The sequence below is a fragment of the Anser cygnoides genome, chromosome 1 (genome assembly GCF_040182565.1).
Source record: "Anser cygnoides isolate HZ-2024a breed goose chromosome 1, Taihu_goose_T2T_genome, whole genome shotgun sequence".
NCBI lineage: Eukaryota > Metazoa > Chordata > Aves > Anseriformes > Anatidae > Anser > Anser cygnoides.
Window position 1 is genome coordinate 181,325,342 of NC_089873.1, and position 24,603 is coordinate 181,349,944.

General features: G+C 47.4%; 1 protein-coding gene across 4 annotated transcripts in view; it reads right to left on the reverse strand.

Moving 5' to 3' along the window:
* Window positions 1–499: 499 nt before the first annotated feature.
* TSC22D1 (TSC22 domain family member 1) overlaps window positions 500–24,603 on the reverse strand; it is an 86,836-nt gene continuing 62,732 nt past the window's right edge. For 2 of the 4 annotated variants that reach the window (XM_066988427.1, XM_066988422.1), the window contains 2 exons: window positions 2,738–2,789; window positions 500–1,951 (listed from right to left, as the gene is read on the reverse strand). In XM_066988427.1, coding sequence (XP_066844528.1) covers window positions 1,691–1,951; window positions 2,738–2,789 — 313 coding nt within the window. In that variant the 3' untranslated portion in view covers window positions 500–1,690. Of the gene's footprint in view, window positions 1,952–2,737; window positions 2,790–3,152; window positions 3,432–24,603 lie in introns of those variants that run through there. The other 2 variants (XM_066988475.1, XM_066988478.1) reach the window with 2 other exon arrangements.

Sequence of the window (24,603 nt, forward strand, 5' to 3'; positions counted from 1 at the left end):
TTTGCTACCCCAGTTGCAGGCTGCGGTCTTGCTGTTACCTACAAGCCTTTCGCCAGTAGCTTTGTAGGTTTTGGTTCAGTTATATTTTAATCACGATTACTGAAGAGGAAATAAAACATTTTTTCCGAACTGAAAGTGCTTTTATCTTCATGAAGAACTTGGAAATTCTCCTCCACAATCCCACAAGGCACAATTAATACCAAGTTTGCACAATTTCAACTCGCAGAAAAACAACCGAGGTAAGAGCTGTGGGTGTGAAAGTGAGGTATTCTTGGCCATCCAACGTTTCAGCCCGGTCTAAGCACCAAAAGCGTCAGAGAGCATGTCGCTGCGGCTCACTGCTGGGTCCGTGCTCCTGCTCTTCTGCTCGAAAGGTACAGAAAGCACCCGGTGGTGCTCCTGGCACTTCCACCCCACTTCCTCATCTCTCCGCTCAGGCAGAGCCCAATTGCAACATGTTGAAGTGACCGCGGCTGACATTATTACAACATGCAAACAGTGATTTATCAACATTGTATGCTTTATTGAAAGTTGACAAGTGCAACAGTTAAATACATTGACGTGTTACAACTGTTTAGAGAACATGCACAAAAACATATGCATACTACTATACAGATCATATGCAAAAATCCATACTGGGAAATCCGATTTTTTTTTTGTTTTTTAAATTCTTTGCTAGCAGGGTTTGATAATAATTTTTGGAGTGGTTTTTCCTGTCTTAAACCAAACTACAATGAACAAAGATTTACTTCAAGATAATCAGCAGCCAGGGAACTTCAGAAGTTACACAAACAGCATAAATCTGCCAAATTCTGAACAGTTGCGTAGGTGCATTCTTATTTATGTAGCATTAAAAAAAAAAAAAGACTTTCCAAACTTTTTCAGATCAGCCAATGAAACAACTAAACTTCAATCTGTACAACCTAAATAGTTACAGTTTTTCTATTTTACAAAGTAATTACACTAAATACACAAATATACAAGTAGGCAAATAACCTTCATTGTAATTATCCTATGACCCAACTGTGTGTCACCTACCTGCCTTCTATATATAATACAGCTTTATGCACCTGTCCACTGCTGCAGAAAACGGTGCAAGTATTTGCACTTAAGGTTTCAGGTGACAATTAAGTGTTAAACACTGAGTTTACCTTTCTCCCTCTTCCTCTCAGATCCTATGCACCAGTCCTCACTTTGGAACCCCAGTGCTCTATTGGGATTGAGCCATCGCCTTTCTTTTTTTTTAAACTCCAGTCTATTTCTTCACACGTTCCAAGCTTGAAAAGCACTTGTATCGGCAGCATCACTGGATGAGTGGAAGATTTAAAAACAAACCAAAAAAAAAAAAATATTCAGGCATGCAGCTTCGTTCCTCAGCCATTTGCAGAAGCTGCTCCAGTCCCCAGTGTACTTGTGCTAATTCTCTGGAAGAAGTTTATTTTATTAAACCAACCTAAGAACAAAGACTCCTTCAAGCCAAAGGGGGAAGGGAGGGAAGAGAGGGAGAGATGAGCGCGTAACATGGTGGTGTGTGGGCGGGAAGCCTCTCGTAGTGATGCGTGCAGGGCACGGAGTCCTCAGTCCGGGCTGCGACGCGCGCTGAAATGGGTGTCGGGCGGATTCCCGCTATAGTCCTTCTCGCTCCGGGCAGTCCAGGGGCCGGCGGTCACATCGGCGACGCCAGGGGCGGCTACGCTGAAGGCCCCGATCCCTGTGACGCCGGCTGGGCGGGCTGCTGCTGCGTCGTCCCTTGGGACTGCGAGGAGGACGGCGGGGACCCCGTCTGCAGCTGCGCCTGGAACTGGGCGAGCTGCTCGGGGCTGGCGAGCGTCTTCAGCAGCGTGTTCTCCTGCTCCAGCTGCGAGTTCTTCTCGATCAGCTCCTTGATCTGCTCCTTCAGCACCTCCACCTCCTCCCGCACGGCGTACATCAGGTGGCTCTTCACCAGGTCCTGCGGGGCGACACCCGGGGGACATCAGCGCACGGCCACACACGTGCGCCGGGTGGCGCGCCGCGGGCCACGCCCCCCAACGTCAGGCCACGCCCCCTCCCCGCTCAGGCCACGCCCCCTCCTCCCTCAGGCCACGCCCCCCCGCCGCGCCGGCTGCAGCCAGTTCTGGGCGCAGGTTGCCGCATTTCCCTCCCCTGCCGCCGGCCGGCCGCGGCCGCGGGTGACGTCAGGGCGCGGCGCGGCCAATGAGCGGCCGAGTTATTTATAGCCGGTTGTTAAAGGCTCGCACTTTGCCTAGCAACAGCCGGCTGGCGGAGCCCTCCCGGGAGAGCGGCGGCTCCCGGCACCGCTCCAGCAACAAAGGGAGAGGGCGGCCGGCACCGGCACGGCACGGCCCGGCACGGCCCGCACCGGGACGGGACGGGACGGGGCCGGACCCCCCCGCGGGGAACCGCCGGTTCCGAGCCCCTCCGGATTGCCCAGGCCGGGCACGGGGGGCTGCGCCCGTTTGTACGGCGCGGGATGCCCCGGGAGAGAAAGAAATAAATTAAAAAATAAAAATTAAAAAGCAGCAAAAAAAAACGAGGAAATAAGGCAAAACGCCGCGTTCTGCCCCAACCCACCGGCACGGAGCCGTCGTGCCCTGCCCGGCCGCGGTAGGACACAGCCCCGCGGTGAGCCCCGGTGGGCAAAGCCCCCAGCCCCGGCAAACCCTGAACGTGAAACCCTAAGCACGAAGCCCCGCCGCCTCCCGGTGCTGTCCGGGGCTCCCGGCGCCGTACGTACCATCGCTTGCTCGATCTTGTTGTCGATCGCTACCACGCTCGCACCGGAGGAGCTGCGAGAAAAAGGAAAAAAAAAAAATAGAAAAACATAAAAATCAAAATAACGATCAGAGGGCGTCGGGGCGGCTGGATCCCTCCCGAGCCCCGGCGGGATGCTGGGGCTGCAGCGCTGCGAGCGGGGCGGCCGCCCCCGGGCTTCCCCCCCCGGGCACGGCGGGGGGACGGCGCTGGGCTGGGGGGCGGCGGCCGCGCTCCCTGCCCCTGTCCCGGTCCCGATCCCGGTGCCGGTGCCGGTGGGGGCAGGCGGGCAGCGGTGCGGCTGGGCGCGGACAAAGGATGCGGCCCCGGGGGTCGTGCCGCCCCCCTACCCCCCCCCCCCCCGGCAGAGCCCCCCCCCTCTCTCTCTCTCTCTTTACCTACTGTCGAGCCTCAGGGAGGAGCTGTCGGTGCCCAGCAGGGACGAGAGGAAGGAGATGGAGAAATGCCGCAGCTGATAGACCCCGAGATCCATCGCCACCGCTCTACAACATCGGGCGCTCATGCGAGCGCGGCCGGGAGCGCTCCCCGCGACAGCGGCCACACGGGGGGACCGGGGAGGGGGCGGGACGCCAGGGGACACACGCGGGGACGGGGGCTACCGGGGGGGTCCGTGGCCGGCCGGCGCCGGGCGAGCCGCGGGGCGAGCTGCGGGGCCGCGCCGCACAAAACCCGGCCATCCCGGCCCCCCCCAGCATTTATGCGCCGCCGCCGCCGCCCATTGGCTGCGCCGCCGGCTGGCCCCGCCCCCTTCCTGCATCTCATTAAGGCCCCCCTCCTCCTCCGAGCTCCCCCCCCCGCTCCGAGCACCCCCCGGACCCCCCCCCCCTCCCCTCCGACCTCCCCCCAGAGGGGGGTGTGGGGATGGGGAGGGGGATGCACAGCCCCTGCCCCCCCCCCCCGTCACTTTAAAATGAGACTCAGAGAGGTGGGGGGGGGGGGTCTTGAGACCCCCCCCTCCCCCCGCAAGGCTGATCCGCCCCCCCCTCAATAAAAAAAAATCGGTAGGAAATGGTGCAATTCACCCAAACCAACTTAAAAACGCGGGGAAGCGGCGGGCAGCAGCCCGGCCCCGTTGCCTCGCCGACACCGCCACCTGCCGGCCCCCACGCGGTGTGTGTGTGTGTGTGCACGGGGGGGCACCCCAAACCCAGCCCAGCACGCAGCCCCACGCGGCCAGCGCCATGCCCTGCGGGGCCCTGCAGCCCCACACGTGTCCGGGGGGAGCAGGAAGGCGCGGGGTAATCGTCTTAGGGCTAAACACAGCGCCCGCGTCGCGGCGGCACCCTGCTTAGCTCGCTTCTCCTGCCCCCGGCCGCCAGCCCTCCATTCACAAGGCCGGCAGCACCCAATTTCCCCCCCCCCCCCCCAAAAAAAAAAACCAACCCCAACACAACCAAAGCAAACCACCTGCAAATTCACCAGCAGGGAAAGCGGGAGCGACGCATTACGACACGCACACCAGGCTTCCAGCTTCCCACCTCGCCCCCGACACCCCGCGCACCTCACAAGCGGTCCCGGCAGCTCATCACCTGCACGGGAATCCCTACCAGCCCCTGGCCCAGGCTCGATCTAAAAATTAATGTTTTACGGAGGGCTGGGCTTGAAAAATCAGGAACTCCTCAAACGGCTCCTCAGCGGGGCAGCTACGCAGGATGCCAGGATGAGTAAAAGCGCAGCTGGACACCAGCTCAAGGGGCAACAGCGGTCCCCTGAGGCCCTGACTCCACAAGATAGGTTGGGTATAAAAAGGGGAGCAGCCCCACCTCCTGTATTTAGATCCACATAGATCCATATAAAATAACTCACGTGAGGATGGCAAACCTGTGGGCTCGGACAGACATACCCTCGAAAAGCCTGCTGTGCTGTTGCAAGACGTGCACCTGTGTTTTTACACATGCAAATGAAAATCAAGTCATGGACACACTGTAGGACTGTTGTTGCTGTCCTAATGACTGACAATTATGAAATCAGCAGAACGGTGACATTTAATAATAACAAAAAAATGCTATCATCCTCTAAATCAACAAATAACACTGCCCTCTTCCAACCTATATTAATAAATGTCCATGAATAAGAGGGAGGATCCCAAGCCCAATCCCCACTGAAGTCCTTAACCATATTCCATCAACTTCAGTGTGGGCTTTCAGCAAATTCCTCCGCTTATTTTTAGCTGCCTACGAGCCCGGGTTGTGATTCAACAGAAAGCTGTCAGCTGCGTAAGTAGGACTGCGCATTAACATGCATGCTCTGCTCTGCCCACCCTATAAAAAAAACAAAAGCTCGAAGTGTCCCTCTACAGCTGGGAGAGCGGCGAGCTCTCAGCTCTGGGAAACAGAGAGCATGCCGTGCACTACTTCCATCCCGAAATCTGGTGGAAGAGGAACGGGGCACCGCTCGTCGTGGTGATCGTTGAGGTTCTTGCCTCAACTCCCCTCCACCTGCCTGCCAAGGGCAGACGTAATGCCGTATTTAAAGGCCGTTTCCCCCCCTATTGCTGTTGTTCATACATGAAATACAGCGATCTGTAGAAGAGCTAAGGGAAACACTCCTCCAAACACCCCTTCTCCTCGCTTGCTCATCGATTTGTCTCCTCCGCTGCACCAGGAGGTGGCTGTTTGGGCTCGCTCAGCTCCCCTCCAGCTCTAGGAGGGGGTCAGGATGACGACTTTGCTGTTGCTAAAAGAGGGGTTACTGAGCGGGGTAATACAGGGCTAAGCGAGCAGCTCGCAAGCGCTATTCAGAAATAAATCAGATGCTTGCATCGAAACACATACCAGAGCCGGCAACTTTTTAGCGAGCTTCAGCTTTTGTGGTGTTTGAGGTCTGAAATGCCATTTCTCCCATTAAATAATTTCCTCTTGTCTCAATTTAATCCCGCTAAGCGCTCCTCTTTGAAGTGCTTTTCATCTTGAGCACATAATGAGGTAAGCTGCAGCACAGAATCGTTTTGTCTCTACGCGAGTCTGCTTCGGCACATTTTTGTGTGCTTGTTTAAAAAAAATATCGCTTTATCTATCAAGTACCTCGTCAAGGTGGGCTTCCTTCAGGTGCCAGCACGGGAAGCCCTGGACAAGCATCTCTCCCGAAGCTCAAATGAATCTTATCTTTGGACTGGGTTGCAGCAAGAGCCCACACCAGAAATCACACTGGGAGACGGTGACTTCCGTCCCAGCCGCTTTCATCTCACTCACTACAGACCCCGCTCCCGTGGATTACAGTTTTCAGCTGTAACAATGGCACAATTCATAAGGTTTTTTTTAAAAAAACCTTAATTGCTCAAGAAAAGGACTACAGAAACTGGATTCTAAGACACCCAACTTTGCGCTTCACTTGGAACGTGAAAATGGTCAAAAAATGATAAATTCTGCCGTAACAGTCAACAGCTCAAAGCTAGAGGTATCCCACAGGCATTGACAGCTATTTTCCCAGCATCAAACTTCTGTCAAACTGCTCAAACCTAACAACCTGAAGAAACAACTCTGGCTGCACTTGAAATCAAGAGCTGAAGGGTTAATTTCAACAGGCAGTGATTTTTTTTTCCTCATTTCAGTGAAGGCAAAAGGTAGAGAGAAATTGTACGATAATTCCTTTCCCCTCAGTAAGTCAGATTTTTCTATATACAGTAAGGACCAAGAAAAAACCAAAAACGTAAGTTAGGAACACAGAATCTCAGCCACCTTCCTCCTCCAGCTTCAAACCTGTAGCCCTGATCTTTGTTTAAAGACCCCAAGCCAACGAGAACCCACTGCTCAGCTCCAAAGGCTGACACCTTTTTTATTTCTTGTCTGACTTCTGCAGATTTGTCTGCACACCTCTTCTAAATCAATAGCACAACATCTATTACCGAGCCGTTTCGGGGTTTCGCCAACTGTGTGCTCCATCTCTCACAAAGCAACAAAATTATTTGCGTCTACAATTTTGTTTGTGATGAGGAAGTTGTATTTACGCCTATGAAAAACAATAAAGGGAAAGCCATGCAAGATGCAGTACACTAGCAGTGTTATTACTTTTTTTGCCGGATGTGAGAACAGAACTAAGTATGCAGAGGACAGAATACCAGCACCCTACCGGGGCTCTGGCAATAGCCTGGCAGAAGCCGTAATTGCACCACACACACAGGTACCGCGCTGGGCATTCGGCACGGGAGGCAGAGCGACGCGTTTAAAAGCGAGGAGATAACCGGGTAAGATCAGAAGACAGCCAAGGAGTGGTTCTCGCCGGCCCCTCTGAGGATATCCTCCCTCTTTTTTTACAGTGAACTAATTGCTAAGTCAACTCCAGTTGTTTTAATAAGAGAATTATAGCAAATCTACTCATTTTAATGCCGGTAAAATAAAAGATAAGGTCTGTATGGAGTACCTGGATATTAGCAAGCACAGAGAGGATCCCCTCTTACCGGTCAGAGCGCACTCCGCAAGGAAATCCGAGCCATCTTAAAGCAATCGTGATGTTCGGGACATTTCTTTCCCTTAGCTCATCCTTAGATGACTATCTAGCGATGCGGTTGGGATGAAGGACCCTGCTCCGCGCACATCCGTCGGGTTAAGTTTCAAAGTCCCCTCTCGGAGTCAAGCAAGGTTTATCATAGCTCGAATCCTGAAATTGCATCCAGATGCTGCACCACCTAAATTTAAGGACTTGCACATTTGCAGTAACATCTAGTCGGGGAATCACAGGCTTCCCGGATTTCATAATCCAAGCTTAAAATGACAAAGTGTAAAATATTTGCCTTAATGAAAAAAATCCTCCTCGGTATCCCGTAAACTGCTTTTAACCAAAGACTGCGAGCAGGAAGAGATCCACCAGATGTGTCGGTACCCTGGAAGTTTTAAATGAGACCCAGGAATTGATTTGTATTTCTCACACACACCAAAAAAGCTGCACACAACCTCACTCTGTGCGCTGTTGCTATCCCCAGGATGGCAGGGGAGAAAAACATTTAGTGCCATAAAACAGCATATGTGGAAAAGCGACAAAATGTCACAACTTCAGGTCTCACTACCCCAAGCATGGAGCTGAAATTCATTTTCCCTCTCTGTGAAATTGTTTAAATCATTCTAGATTTAACTCATAAAAAGAGCATTCTATTCCCTGGTCTTACGTGCAGCTTTCATGCGCCGTGCTTTTCTCAAAGCTGAGGAGAACACCTTGGAGTAAAAGCCACTTACGTTAAAATTTAATCCCACTTGTTCTCCTGACTGCGCAAGAGTGTATTATTTTTTTTCCTAACCATCTACTCCAGAATTAAATGAAGAAGGGAGGAAAGAGTCACCGGAGCATTTCGAGTTACACCTAACATAACAAAAGAAACACAGCGAGTATAGGAAGTGGTTTGGCACGGTGACACAACAAGCATTTGGGAAGTTCTGCACTAACCAGCATCTCTGCCCCAGAGGGCAGACGCCGGGACGGTGGCACACACACACACCCCTCACCTTGCACAGCACGCAGCAGGATTTCATCATCAAATTAAAAAAAAAGATGATTTCACCTAGGACTGAGAGTCACCTTACTCTTTTTTCGACTCTCTATATCTTATGTGTCCCTAAGGCTGCCAAAAAGTCACCCAGCTACAACCAAGTCACACAAAGAGGGAGCACTGGGTCTTACCTACTGGTGCTGAGCACGTGTGGGGCATGGTAGACCTTAAATCCTCCCCATCTGCCCTGTCCTCAGCCCCCTGTAAAGCCTGTGCCCCTGATGCATTTTTTCACTACTAATCTTTTCCTTCCCCCCCCCCCCCCCCCCGCCCTTTTATTTGTGCCCCCAAAACTATACTGGGAAACTGGATGCGTTAATTTAACCACACGAGAAATTATTCAGCACAACAGCAGGCGTATACTTCTCACCACATAGTGCTTTTCCTCTGTTTTTCCTTTTCAACTCAACGCATGACAGCAAGCCTGTATTTCAGACAGAAGCACATCACACCAGAAGCCAGAACAAAACTGCTACGAGCAAAAAGTCCATACACTGCAATTAAAAAGCATCATCCTGTGGTCTTCAGGAAGCTTCAAAAGAAGTTCTCTACTCCAGCTCCTACAGAAATGATTAAAAACAGTCAATGATGGTCAAAGGAGAAAAATGTGGGAACACAAGACTAAGATCACAGTGCCTAGGACGTGGAACCCCAACTGCCATGGAAGAGGATGTAGGTAAGCCCCTACCCTACACCTGATGCAGCACATCACCACCACTATTGTGTGCAGAGCCATTTTTAAGGCCATCCTGGTGAGTAATAATTAGCCCAGGACACTGCAACTCAGTGAACCCAGGAGGCCCACACACCTTGCAGGTGTGTGTCTTAGACCTTCTTGAGGCCAGAGGTGGTTTTAGGGGCACTTACAGCTTTTCCTGCAACCTTTTTGCAGACTTCTCTTCTGGATGCATCCCCTGGAGACAGTAAGGTGAGTTCAGTGCCACTTTCCTCCCTCAGCAGGTAACTGGATGCAAGTCTTATCAGCGTGCCTGTTCCTCACCCACAACTTCAGTCTCTGTGCAGTCACAGAGAAAGGGCTTCAAAGGTGTCAGCAATATCACTGGACAACTGAGGGAGTGTTTCAAATCAAGTCCCCTGTATCTCCTGGCTCTAGTGCATGTACGTTAACCAAATCCCTTCATTTCCGAGCATTCAGGGCACTGCTTCAGCTGTGCCTGGGCTTACAGCTCATCATCTTTAGGTAGCTTCCTAAAAAATCGGGAGAAAATTCAAGAGCTGCTATTCCATCCAAGCAGAAGCACAGGCTGTGTTCACTCTGGTGTATGTAAAGCCACGCTTACACCCGAGTGAAGACTTCCATTTACAGGAACCAAAATCCACCTACCTCCAGTTACTCAGGAAGCAAGGGGGGAATTTCCAGAACCATTCAAGAACATGACCCGATTTAGCACGGCTATTGCACACTGCGGGGCATCCTGAAGCCTCCCTCCCTTACCAACCACCAAGTCAGGCGTTTGCTGGACGATGCCTTCATCGTGCCCAGCCTGTGCTTTTGCTTTCCCTTCCCGTGGAAAGGAGGAGGAGAGGAATCTGATCTATGCCCACGCCTTGAGTCAAGTGCGCCTGAGAAGCGGGTGGCACAGCTGAAGCCTGGAGCAGAGAAGTTCTCCTGGCCTCCTTGCTCTGGGCAGAGCTTCTGTGACTTAGAAACACACGTCCCCACAGAGCACTTCCATGTGAAATATGTTGAAATTTGCCTTGCTCAAGGAAGAAACTGTAAAGCCATACAGATGTGGTGCTTGGTGTAAAGACTATGAACGGAGGTGTGCTCGAAAACTACTTAAAATTACCTAAAGATAGCTGAATAGGTATTTCAATCCGATCCGACTTTGCCTTAAGGCTCTGAGAGATGTACTACCTGTTTTAACACAGCTTTTCTTTCCTGTAGCCCTGCCACACTGCAAACCAGAGAGCAGCCAGCGCGCAGATGTGCGAGCTCAGCACATTTTGAACATGTCCCTGGAGCACCTTCCAGGCCAGAGACTGCAAACGGCTGGCAGAGCTCCATGTCATTTACAGGGGGAAAAAAAAAAAAGCCAAAGACCTTGTTCTCCTTCAAGCGGGGTCCAGCCTTCCCCGGTACCCTGCTACCACTCTTTAGGGCTTTCTTTAGGGCTTTCTGTGAAGCCCTCGTTCTCCACAGGACTGCATCTCACCCTGAGACTGTTGGAGCTGCGCTGGCCACGCCGAGCAGACAGCGCTGACATTTAGCCACCCTTGAGCCAGACGCTGCAAGCAGCAGAAGATGTACTCTTCATCTCCTAACGCACAGCCTGCGAGGATTACAGCACGTTATTTCATAGCTGTTCAATACAAGGGTAATCATCTTTATGGGGAGCTGGCTGAGTTTATGAATGGGGCCCTGGTTATGAAGCAGTCCAGTCCGTTCCCTCACACTGATGATGATTTCCTGGTGGATACCTACCTAAAATACATTTCGTAAGCTATTCCGAGAGCCTTTCGTACAAACCAAGGCCTGAAGTCATTTACAGGCTGCACCAGGAACATAACACTTCTTCAAAACTATTATCTAATCCTCCAGAAACCACTGTCACCAAGATGACACCTTGAGCCTTTACAGCTGAAAAAACAACCCTGAAAACAAAACAAAAACCCCACAAACCCCAACCCCGAGCAATTCCAGCAGCAGAAGCGTGAGATCAGTAACCTGTTTAGCAATGCACGGGAGTCCCCAACAGCTCCCAGGTGCATTTCCTCATTCTCAGGCGAGGTGTTAGCTCAGGTGCCCAGCAGCAGTCACGTTGAGCTGCCACACCACAACCGATTTGGAAGGAGAGAGGGCCTCCGCAGCCATCCTGGGCTTAAAGTCCCTCCTCGGGGAAGCCGGGGAAGCACGGTGGCAGTGCCCCCCCAAGCAAGGGACAGGCCACCTCTTCCAGAAACACCCCTGGGCAGCCTGCCATGGCGGAGTCATCGTCTGCTCTGACCCGGTACAGCGCAGGGGAATTCCTCTGACTCTTCCCGGCTGCTACCGACTGCTGGAGGCCCTAGGCAGGTAAGAGGTAACATCAGCCAGCAGGTCAAGCGCAAGCGATGGTGACAAGTTATAAACAAAAACATCGGGAAGTGAACGTTTGAGTCACAGGGTAGCGCTGGTGCAGCCGAGCCAGGCTCCTGCCCTCAGTCAGTTTGCCCGAACCTGTTCCTCAGCCCCGTTTCTGCAGTGCTGAGCATTGTAAAGCAGGCCGCTGATAAACCAAAGCGGGCAGAAAACAACCACTGAACGGGTTCAGGTGTCGGAGGAATTTACTTGTACTGATGGACTGAGAGATGTCAGTGTACTCGAAACAGTCCTTGAAGGGCCTGAGACCTGTTTAACTGGAGGAACAGCTACCTTTAAAGGAGAAAATGCTGGGTGCTGTCAATTTTTTTTTTTTTATTTCACTTATCAGAGCACATCTGTTTAGTATTTTCTTAATAATGAATTAAAGCCTACCGCCTACCTTTTAAAAATAGTAGGAAGGACTAGCCCACAAATCTAGTGGGCTTTCCACCCCCTTGGTATCATCAGATGGAGCCCATCATCAGAGTGACTGGATGCCCTTCGTTAAGGTACCCTTAAACCAAGCTGAAGGTCTTTGAGTCCAGGACAGGATAACCTAAACGTAAGGAAGTTTCTGTCCCTGCCTTCAGTATTGTTCATGTATTTTAAGCACCTACAACACACTTCAGCAAGCCAAGAATTTGGCACTCACCCCCAGTACTCCTTTCTTCCAGCTGATGCCATAACCAACAGGCTGAAGCATCTTCTGGCTTATTTTTTTTTATTCCTTCTCCTTTCCCAGACCCAGGTCGTCTCCATTTCCAACCACGTTTCAAGAAGAAATACAGAGGACACCACAGCACTGTTCTTTCAGTATCAAGATTGAGAGGCACTGATATGCAACAGATCTCAAGCAGACAACTGCCTGCCTGCAGTTTGACTACAAAGGAAGCAGGAGCTCATGCACACCCATATTGTCCCTGTTTCCAGCTGCCCAGGAGCATGTAGGAATTTGGGGTCACTTTTCCAAAGCACTGTGGAAGAGCTCAAGTGCCTAGAATCTAGATCTTGGACTTCATTCATACAATCATAGGATGGTTTGGGTTGGAAAGGACCTTAAAGACCACCCAGTTCCCACCACTGCCATGGGCAGGGACACCTCCCACTAGATCAGGTTGCCCAAAGTCCCACCCAGACTTGATGGGCATTCTGGCAGCTAAGCTTACAATGAAAAAGTGTAAAATATTTAACTATTAGAAGTAAAAGCCCTTCTCAGTCCCCTGTAAACTGCCACTGACCAAGGACTACACGTGGGGGAGTGAGAGGGGATGAACACCAACTGTGCGTTAGCATCCTGAAAGTCTGAAATGAGACTTCTGACCTGGGATTCATTTTTCTTTCCTCCAGAAAGCTGCACACAGCTTCACTCGCCCTGCAAAGGCACCGTGTCTCTAACCTGGAGAAGGCCAAATGCTTCTTTGGATTCGGCCTATGCATTCAGTAGGGTCAGTTTGGGAAGGAAAATACGACCATGTGCAATATTAGCCAAGAACAGCTGCAAAAGCAGTTAAGGGTTTCTCCTTCACTTGTAACCCCTGGTGACGTGACAGTCATTCAATCTTAACTTAGAGAACAGCAACTAGAGCAAAACCAGCATCTCTGCATGAGACACTGAAGGAAACAAAAGCAAATAAGAAGCAAACAGGAAGCAGCCTGCTGAAAACGTGCAGCAGAGAGCACCCAAACTCTCAGTATAAAGCTAACGTGCAAATTGTGTTTTACGAGCAGAGGTGCTGCATCATACTGCTGCGTATCAGTAAAATTAGGAACAGCCAAACACCGTGACAACGCCAAAAGCTTAAAGAAAAAATTCACACACCTCTACCCCATCACACATTTTCACTACACTATGTAATACACTAATTCCTGGTAGGAAAGTCTTCTCAGTATTACACTTCTTGTCCAGTAAGATATGACGACAGAGGTTATGGCTGTATACACACACTGCTTGTCATCATTTTGAATTGCTATTATAGACGATTTCCATTACACTGGGTCCGCAGGTGTTCAGATGAACTGTCGTAGTATAACTTAACATTCATGTGAAAGTTCAAGTGTATGTTCAGAAACTCTCAGCCACTGAAGAGAATTTAAAAAGATTAAGTTTCTTTTAAGTTTTCAATGCACGAACTGGAAGTTTTTAAAAAGGCACCATTCACAGAGGAAAGCTATTCTCCACAGGCACTAACGGACACACGACAAGGTAAAATGTACTAATAACTATTTGTCAAAAAGTTATTTTAGGGCAAGATTTTTGTTTTAAGGGTGTGGTGTAACAAAAGCACCAGTTCAGAGATTCGAAGCTATGAGGAACACGTCCCGTGTTTCCTCCCACTGAAGGCTATTTGTCTTTTGTGCACAGACCGATAACTAAGCAGCATCCAAAGTAGGGCATTTCCCCCCCTCTATCATGGATTTTAAATCAGCTCAGTAAAATAACTGTTCCCATTCACCAAATTACATGGTATTTCTTCTAAACACTAGGGGAAACAGATCAAAGTAAAGTGTGCATTGTGTATTTCCCTATTTATGTGCAAAATTAGGTTAATAAATGCAACTTGCAGAAGACCTAGTTGTATTTCATCACCTTTCCGAACATTCAGCATGGCTGAATAACTACACTTTGAATGTGTGTCAAGGTGGAAGATGCTATATCCTATTTCTGAAACACACTTGAACACACAAAGTTGTTTGATAACATGATTCAAATCATGTTCGAATTCTCATTTTTGGTTCAGCAGTACCCCACCTAAGTTTCATAATGACTCCAGTAACACGTTTTTGAAAAGAGAAAAACATTTTCCATTCATGCTTTTTTATGATAGGGATTATTTTAAATATCGCAGTAAAGATTTTTCAAGACACGTAGACTTTTAGTGAATGAGTAAACCACTCTGCATGACACAGTACTCTCAACCAGTATTACACTCGTAGCTTGAAATAGCCTGAAATGGTTTTAACAAGTGCCAAGTACTTGGGTTTAGGAGAAGCATTTAAGTACTTGCTCAAACAAAATAGTTTAAGAAACCCTTATAATAACAACACAGAGAGACGATAAACCAAGCATCGAAAAATTTAAACTTTCTAAATACCTCTTTAGGTGCTGTTCCAGTTCCAAGAATAACACTTTCATGGTTATTCCGTCAGAGCCCCGTTTCTGGAGAAATGTCACTTTCATTGATGTATCTATTTAGTACCTGCTGATTAGTTCCCCCAGACCGAGAGCCTGAAGAAATACCTTTCAATCCTTGGCAGCCGTGAGATTAGCATTAGCATTCCACTATTAACCGCGAGCCCTGAACTCCGCAGCACTTTCAAGAATCACAAAGCCTTGCCCGTTAAAGATTATCCACTTGCTCCTATTCAAAGTTTGCAGAGTTTAATAGCGGCTGGTCACGATCAACAAAAACAAGAAGGGCAAACGGTGACGACACCGCAGATCTTGGGATCACATGGTTTTCTGTTACATAAAGCATCAAGAGAGATTAAAATCTTCACGATTACGTTTTCAAATCTCAAACAAATGCATCTGCTTTCAGCAGCGCCCGTTTCTCTAATTCAGACTGCTCCCGCTTTTTGCGAAGCAGGGGATCATTGCTAACAGGTAGCTAGTTCTGCGTAAGGCCAGCTGAGTTGTACTGTTCCTCAGATCAGAGTCCCAGCACTTAATGACAGCTGTAATTAAGACACAGAACCAATGGCACTGGGTTAGCCCCAAAAAAAATTTACACAGGCAAATCCTACCCCTGCCTGCTATCACCACAAGCACTGGTGACGAGTTACAGACATGATTGATTCATTTGAGCCTTCTCCTGCAGGCCAGATTAAGGTAACTCGTCTGTCCTCCTGAGCCCTGTATCAATTCAAAATTCACCTGAATGCTGTGTATTCCTCCTCACAAACACGTATCACCATAGGGAACTGTATTATGTATACAACACATCTGATTAACTACAAGCCTACTCACACAGGTCCCACCACCCAAGACCAATTCAACACGTTCCTTACTCTTACTCTATTATGGTGAAAGCTTTCAGTGCAAACCCAAGTTACTACCTACAGTGTGCTTAGAGAAGCAAACAGGATTCACCTTCCCAGTCCATACGTGATCCGGACAGGCAGAGAAACCCCCTCCCCACGGCAGTTGGATATCAAAGCACAACTGCAAGAACCCCAGCCACACAGGGGGGCATGGGCATTGAGGTTACACACTCCCAACAGATCAAGATCATAAAAACGCAGAAATAAAGCCAGGAATTTAACCTAGCAAATATTCCTTGGGTGTATCTCTGACTGTTAAAGCGGTATCAGATGCATTTTCTCCGGTAGGATTCGCCTTACAAGACTAAATAGGAAAGAAAAAGCAGAAGGGCCAAGCAAGGTGGCTCGGTGAACATCTATCTGTTACTCAGCTGCATTTCTGTTGCACCTTGCTACGACACTGATGAGGTGACTCAGATGGCAGCAGAACCAGGTATTGCAGGATAAAAAGAAAATCTAGCCTGGCTCAGGGGGAGGAAGGCACAGGGCGGCAGAAAACCAACCCCACCTATTTGAATCGACCAGTCGAACATCGCATGAAGGGAGTATTTTGGCTAGGAGTCAGAAAGGCAGCAAACGGACAGAAGTAATGCAATTTTGGGCAGAGGGGGAGTAGCTGCCCACTCCCAGAGCCAAGGGGGAGTTCAGATAACTTAGGCTGGGCATCAGAGCTGCCGTGTGAAGCACTGCATAGTGAGAGGCTTCGGACAAGAACAATTTCTAACGAACCCTACTGATAGCATCACCTTATCTATCACTTATCCTACAGCCTCCCTTGGCATCCTGTACACTCCACAGCTGACTGCAGGATTGCCATCAGTGGCAGCCAGGCTTGACTGAACCTATATCCCACAGAGCTGCACCAACACACGATGGCTTCAGATTTTAAGCTGTCCTTCCCGCAAACCTCTTTAACGTCCTTTTTGCCATCTGTGCTGCCTGTGTTCCCCTCTCTAAAGCTGCACTATTGACATCAGCGAGGAAGACAGCCTTTCTCCTTAGCTACTGTGCATACAGCAGTCACAGATGTCCTGCAGGGTGCTTGAGCCAACGAATACACGAGTACGTTGGCATGGGAAAGGACAAAAGCAGCGATGTTAACCTTTTACTTGGACAGTCTCTGCTTCCTCCTTTCCTACTCCAAGATGAGCCCTGCACAGGAGCTCCATCAGCTAGGGGCTGCGTCGAGGCAGTTAAGAACGAGGCCCAGTAAGTATGCACATCTCACCTACAGCATCACTCAGCTCCAGCGCTGCGCTGACTCAAATCTGGGATTCCTTTATAGTCAGAAGGATGATTAAATGTTAGATTACATGGGGAAAAAAAATTCAGAGACCAATCTTTAAGCACTAAATATAATTTATGAAAGATAAATAACCTTATGTACTATCAACTCATGCCCACGCACAAATTAAAAGATACTGTAAAAAAAAAGTTATCTTTCCATCCTCCTCCTCACAAGCTTATGCCAAAATCCTTGTAATTTGCTCTGATCATTAAAAGAAGTCATGACAGAGCCAGTCTGAAAAAGAAAGGTGAATATGTATATATATATATGCACATACGATGCAGCACTACTGAATACGTTCAGCTGCTCTGTCTGGCAGAGAAGCAAGTATGCTGCTGGACTCACAAAGAAGCTCCCATCTCTGATAACACTGCGCCTTTCCTCATGCCTCAGCCCCAGTTCTGGCAACAACTCTGCAGTAAAAGCAGGCTTTAACACTCACAGGCTTTATTTAATGCTAATTCTCCAGTTATTATAAGTAAAGCTGTTTCCATACCACCGATCCAAAAGCACATATTCATAACTCCAATGCATCACCTTTTTATCTGGGGTGTTTGTGCCACAGAGCAGTTCTATCAGTTTAATTTGTCACCTTCAAGAAAAACAGCGAAGGATTTGCTTTGTCAGTTACTAGGCTGAGACCAAATTAAATTTTAAAACACAACCACTTCAGAGGCAGGTATTCCGATAACTGCGTGATTTTGCTTGCAACCATGCCCATAAATGTGCCGGTTCTGGTTACAAAGCGTTCAAGTAATTAAAAATATTGCTCAGTTATGTGTAGGTCAACAACTTACAGGTAATAGAAACCACAATGAAATTGTAAGTCAACTGGATGAACTAAGGGATGGAACATTTTTATTGCTTTGAAAAATAGCCTCTAGCTGCAACTGAAAAAAAGCCTGAAGTACAAGGATCTTCTTTCTTCTGCTGTCACATTCAAGAACTCAGCACCGAGCTGTGCTTTCCTTCCTTTGTCCTGAACCATTCTGGCTGTTATATAAAGTGACAGATTGCGCACAGATGAATTATCACCGTGGGTACACTAGGATGTCAGATATGGATAAGTTTTAGCATTTAATGAAAAAAAAAAACACAACAAGATTTCCTGCATCATCGCATCACAGTACCTAGCTCCCCCCCGCCTCAAAAGCTGGGATGCCCAAAGGGGGAGGGGGAGAGCATTGCGAGACATTTAACTTGCTGTACTCCCCAACAGCTTTGTTTTTAAAAATAATAAAAAAACCAACACAGAAATACACACCAGCTTAGATTTAATCTAAGTGAATTAACCTGGCACCCATCCAACAACATTTACTGCTTGTGTCAGTCTGAATGAAGTTCAGCACTCGAGCACCAGCTCCTGAGCACGTCACGCAGCACCGAGGGAGCTGCCGTACCTCTGTGGAATAAACACTTGGCAGGTTCATTTTCCGTGTACTAGAGAGGACTTCAGAGACAGCTTGAATAATCTCAACTTTTAACATAGGAAAAAGACAAAAGATAAAAGGCAAGCCAATCTTTAGACTACTGACATAAAAAGCCCTTTGGTAAAAATGCCTATTTTGCTATGAAGCGGCAACCTAAGTTAAAATTCTGGTGTGAATACTGGTGCTTGATGGAGCAGAACATACACCAAACAAAGCATTCAAGCCCTTTGCGAAGTTTCAAATGCACAAGTCTGCAATCCTTCATATATTTCAGAGTTAAAAAAAAAATACTAGAACAGAGATCTAAGACTGATGCAAGACACTGGTACAGTAACAGTCTCCAAAGACTACTACTTCAGAAGTTAAACCACCCAATTTATACGAATTCACAGTGCTTACTGTTAGGGGAGACGCTCCAGACACCCTCTGCACTGTAACTTATGTATTTTTTATGCTTTTTTCCCACCCCCACCAACACACACACACCTTGATCAATCTTTACGGTGCACTTGGCAAGGAGTGTTTCGCAAGGCTGCTCAGCAGAGACAGCAGCACACGAAAACAAACCTGATCTCAGAAAATATTCATTAGAACTCAGCAGTGAAGCAATGCGTGCTGAAATATCAAAGGAAGTGAAACCGACAAGAAGGGGTGAAAAAAAACTACAAGAAGCTGTACACAGACATTTGCACCGTAAGGAAAACCAAAGCACCGAAGTGAAAGACAAGTATGTAGATGCCAAGCCTGGGAGGTGCCTCATTCCAAACGCTATAGCAGCAGAAGACACGGCTGGACATTTGCAGGACCTTTGTGATCTTTAGATTTATAACATCAGCCTAAAATACATCTTCTCTAGCTGCAATTTCTTTCAGCTCACCATTAAGCAACTCAAAAAAAAGAACATGTCTTTAGCTATGAACATCCCAGTTGTGCATCTTTGGAGTATTGTTTGAAATCCTTCCCAATCACCACCAAGCGATACAGAAGGTAAGCTTTTCAGTGACAAATGAGCATTACAATTGCACATCATTAACCTGCTGTTCTACATTTGCTTCGTATTTTCATCAGAAATACCCATCTAGCCCAGGAAGTGGGCTCCAGGACAACCTAAAAAAGGCAGGCAGGCAAGTTTAACTTTCCCGCAGCATCCTCCTACCTGTCAATCTGCAGCTCCTGCACAAGAAGAGATACCTTAATGCTTAACTCGAATTTTCTTCTAAGAACTGGTTTAGTTGGTTTATTTTAAAGAAATCACTCAGGTCACATAGCTGAGACTTTGTGAAACTCTGGCTAGTTAATTCTGATGAGGCAGTTTTGAAGCATCAACCACCCTGGCTGCTAAGGAGAGATGAATTCGAATCTCTGGAGCAGATCCAGGAGTGATTTCTTATTTACAGAGATTTGGAAGACACCACAAGCATGACAGGGCAGCTGCAGGGAGCCAGTCTCCTCCAAGAACCACAGTGTGCAATGTGAGTGAACGCTTTACCTGCCGCTGAAAGGGAAATCACTGAGCTTCTAGCATTTCATCACAGACAAGAACAAAAGGCCTCCAAGTGTGTTCAGAGTGGAACTGTGTCAGTATGACTGATTTGTGGCTTTTTGCACTGTGGAGATGAGTAAAACCAGAGATGTTCAGGAAGAAGAGCCTCATGTCTCTTCAGCTTCTCCAGGTAAGACACCTTTCCCCTGGCCATGCTATGCTATCTTCTTCTAAAAAGCACCATTCCCTTTCTTTGCTATAGCACCTGTGAAATCCAAACGAGCAGAATGTGATTAACAAGGAACCTGATTAACGTGGACTGACACGGCACACTAACAGCGGCTCAGCACTTCTTGCTGCAAGGGGTTGTCAGTTTATTTTGCGTGTTACATCAGCTGAATACAAAACAAGTAGCTAAGGATTCCTGGATACCAGCGAGACTGGAGGGGAAGGCATCCTCCCCCAGCACTCACGTACATTTGGTTCTTAAGAAAACTTCAGAGTGTGATGAAATTGCCAGTCATACAACCCATGAAATAGAGCCTCAAGGTCAAGGGTAAATTAATTTCAACAGACAAATACGGCACTGAGCAGGACACAAACCTTTCTATTCAGAAGGGCAGCTCCCGAGGGAGCAGCGGTTGTACCCTCCATACCCAAAGCCTTCACAGAACAACGAAACAAATCAGCATCCTGCCCAAACTGAGGTGCATCACTAGGCGTGGGCTAGCAGTAACCGGTGACAAGTATTCCTGAACACCAGAAGCTCCTCATTAATACAGGAACTTTGAGACTAAATCATATCTGATATTGCTTGGGCATTCAGTGATACCCATAAAAGCTTACAACACTGTAGTTCTAACTGAAGTTGGAGACAGTAAGAGCTTTTAAACTTTTCAAGAAAAAGGATTGATAATTAAAAGCTTTTTTTTTTTGCTCAACATTTTCACAGGGGGGAAGCCATCAGCAGCCTCCCCACAGCGCTTTGCCATCCTGACTCCCTTCTTCGCTTAGGGCAGAGGCTCTGCAACGTGAGATGCAGCTGAAATGATCCCCTGAGGTCTAAACCAGAGCCAGCCTGGCTTCTCACCGGTGCCTCCAGGAACTGAAGGCTGCTGGTGCTGAGGCTGCTCAGCTCCTGGATGAGTAGCGGCGCAGGGACTGCAGCAGGGACTTGCCCCACGCACGCAGAAGGAAGAAGGGCGTAACTCGCTGCTGAAACGGGAACTGCAGCATCCGACACGTGTTTTGCACAGAAACCCTTCTCACATAAATAACTTTCGTGGTGGCTATGAAACTCACTAAAACATGCTGATTTCCACGAAGGTATATACAAGTTCCTAGATAAAGGGATTTCACAGGACAACAGCAGCAACAAAAGAACACCCCAGGCAGCGAAGTCAACACCTTGCCATTTGGAGCCACTGACATACAGCAAGTTTTCCCCCCCCATGATGAATGATTAAGCCCCAGTAATTCATGTGTCACCAATACCCTACCCCTAAGCGTCTGTTACTTCAGCAGGCATCAGGAGACAGCACTAATCCCGTTCCTTCTTATTTTTACCGTGAACGTTTAATTCTTACGCAGTTCTTACTCTGTATTTATTTCGGTATTTTTGGAAATTGAATGCATTCAGCACTGTTTATTTCACAAGGACTTGAAGTCACAACCTTCAATTTTCTGATCTGGCTACGTAACAAAAGCAAGCCGTTCTGAAATTAGCTTCTTCTGACAAAGCATTTTCTTCAAACACCTTCTGACTGTATATTTATTTCTTCCCTTATCAGTAAGGAGCACAGAACTGAAGAAAGTCCAGATGTACCAAAACGGCCCTCTTTTAAACCTGAAATTGTGACTTCGGCTCCATAGCCAGCAATTATCAACCCTTTTTCTTGAAAAGAATTGCTCAAATCGGGTAAATAAGAGCTATGGAGGTTATTCTCGGAAGCTAAACACGTAAAGGTTTGAAAGGGTATTACTGTATCTCAGAGGATGAGAGATTATTTTTATATACACTTATTAATGAGACTGAGAAATAAAAGGATGTATTTATAATGAAATCAAGTATTAAGTAACAGAATCGTAAGAAAACCACCTAACTACAGACCTAGAGACTAGAAAAAACATGTCAGTGAACTAAAGACGGACATAACAATGGGATAGAAAGTAGAAGAAAAATGAAATGGCAATTGGATGCAGGGAAAGAACAGGGAGAAAAAAGTAGCCAGAGAAAACAGCAAGGAGAACAAGGCATTAAAGACAGAAGGGTCAGGAACTGCATGTGGGAGTGAAGAGGATAAAGGAATTATGAGCTAAAAATATCCAAAAGAAAGGTAACAGCAGATGTTATTTTTTGGTACATTTAATACAACATCTGAAAAATAGAAAGAACATTTCTGGAAACTCCGGATTTTTCAGGGAAAGGCAAAATATAGGAAGGGAAGGATTAAGAAACTAAATCTATGATAAGTGGTTGCTAAAGCCCTGCAATTTCCCTTGGCAGACCGGCACATCGATTCATTACCCAGTGCCATGACACCGCTGTCCTAGGATGACAGCTTTCGGAAAAGGTGAAAATAATAAAAATAGAAGTGCCCAACTCTTTTCTCTATGTAAGTATGCAGAAATATCCAGCCTATTTTGACTCTTTCCTTAGTTCATGCTCTAAATGCAGTAGATTAGAGAAACGCTTAAGGTACCCGCAGTGTAACAGCTGTGTTAGCCAGGATCTTTGAATTGCTCGGCTTACCCCACTGGAAAGGGTGAATGTTGCAGTGCTAGGGCAGCTCATCCCAAAACAGCTCACACAGCTCTGACCATGCTGCCCGCGTTTCATCACCATGCACAAAACCCTCTCTCCCCACGCTATTCCTGCTGCCAGGAGCACTGCAGTAGCAGCCCTGGGTTCCACTGCTACAGCTGCTGGCCTTCGGTGGAGGTGAGTTAAACAGCGCGGCAATTAGAAGTAAAAAGCCTGCCTACACCTGCCTTTCCATGATCACCACTGATTCAGTCACAGCAAGCACGGGGATTTTCAAGAGAACGGCTCTGTGTGAGCTCCAAATAATACAGCATCATTTTCGTTCCCCAGGGAGGGAGGGAGGAAGGGAGCGAGCAGGCGTCAGAGTGGGGAGGACAGGCAGGCAGGCAAAGCTCGCTTACTGACACATTCACATTTCATTCTTAGTTAATGATGGCCAACACTTGATAATGCCCAACAAAAAGAGCACCAGCAGAGGTAAAGATTACAGGTTCCAAATGTGCTCCAGAAGTCTGTACTTTTGGCTTCTGAATATCAATGTATCAAGTTATAAGAGCCGAGAGTTGTTGTTTCCAAGACGCCTGAAAAAAATCGAACTTTATTACTTTCTCCTTCAGTGAGCAGTTCAATATCCCATCAAACATTTGTGGTGAGCCCTGTTGGTACATACATACGGACTAAGTCCAAGGATGTAATCTGCTCAGGCATTCATGTCAACAGGCTTTCCACTGACAGAAGCTGAACTCCATGTTTTAATAAGAGACACAAACGCAGCTAACAAGACACGTCAAATTACATTCTTTTCCTCTCACCCCGTTAATGTATTCCACTATTGTATTTCGCAACGGGCTCCAATTAATTGCTGCGAAAAGTTCTCCTACTTCATCCTGCCCACATGTTCCTGCCTTCTCCTTCGCGTCGGATCTGATGGGAAAACTAATCTACCGAAGATTACCTGCTATATACCATGCAGACAATACAAAAGTGAAGGCAGAAATGAGGGGCTGACAGAGGGGAAAGAGGGAATATATTAACATTATTAATTCTAGGCTAATTTCCCCTTCCTCACACGTACACACACCAACCACGCTATCAGGGTAAAGTCCTCCAGAACACACTAGACATGAAGCACTAGCACCAGAAAGCAAGCATGGATGATTTTTTGTCTATTTATGTGTAAGGAGGATTCGGGGGTGGTTCAGGAAGAATAAGAAAAGCAGATAAGGAAGGAAATATTCAGGACATTCTCCCGGCTAATCTTCTCTTCTAACGATACCCGCCATTGCAGGGGGATTGCCCTGTCCCGGTCTGCAGCTGTGTGCAACATCTGATTAAAGATTCATTGCGTGCTGCCAAGCAAAGGGTATGCTCAGTAAATATTGATATAAACAGACTAGTATTTACCTGTGTCAGAAGATTATCAGAACAGTTGAAGAACCACATTCCAAAGAAGATAAGCAGGCAAACAGGCAGAAAAAAACAGCAGAAAAGAGAAAAAAACAAAGTTATAGTCAAAGCTATAATACTGAAGAGAAACATAACAGCAAGCACAATTAACATGAAGCCTGTTGAATACTTCAGGGTTATTTGACAAGTGACTGAATCATCTGCACCTAGGAACAAAGAGGTATTGGCACTGACATTAGCCAATTATTTTTACTCAAAAAATATAGTTAAGTCAGATTTGTCAGCTATGATACTGCTCAGTCCATTCAAAGGAACCCTTCAAGATAAGCCCGTTGTTAAAAGGGAACAAAAAAGTCTGCTTGCAATATTACTGAAATAAGTCTGTGTACTGTGCATCAAGGTGTTTCCTCGAGGTGTTTCCCAAAGCTTCCTTTAGCATAGGCAAGGTTCGGTGTCTAGAGGGCAGAACCCAGCCTAAGGCACTTTGTCCCTACCTCTCTCTCCACCAGAGAGAGAAGCAGCCCAACAAAATTAATCTCCCTGCACCAAAGTTGGCTTTTAGGAATACCTTTCCCTCCTATTATTGTGACTCCACAGGAGTCACAGGTTTTCTGCTCCTATGCTTTGTTCTCCTGGTTTCCAGTCCATCCACTTCTTCCACACAGCATTTCTGTCCTTTCCCCCTTGATTTAGTAGACTGTGGCATACTAAATTTTCTAGGTCTTCTTCCCATCCCAGAAGACGCATTTAGTAATCACCTTACAAGCTTAAAGGAAACAAAAGACAGAGCTGAGGGTGAGAGCAATGGATACCAAGTGTACATAGTTCATCTGAGCTACTGATGTCACTAA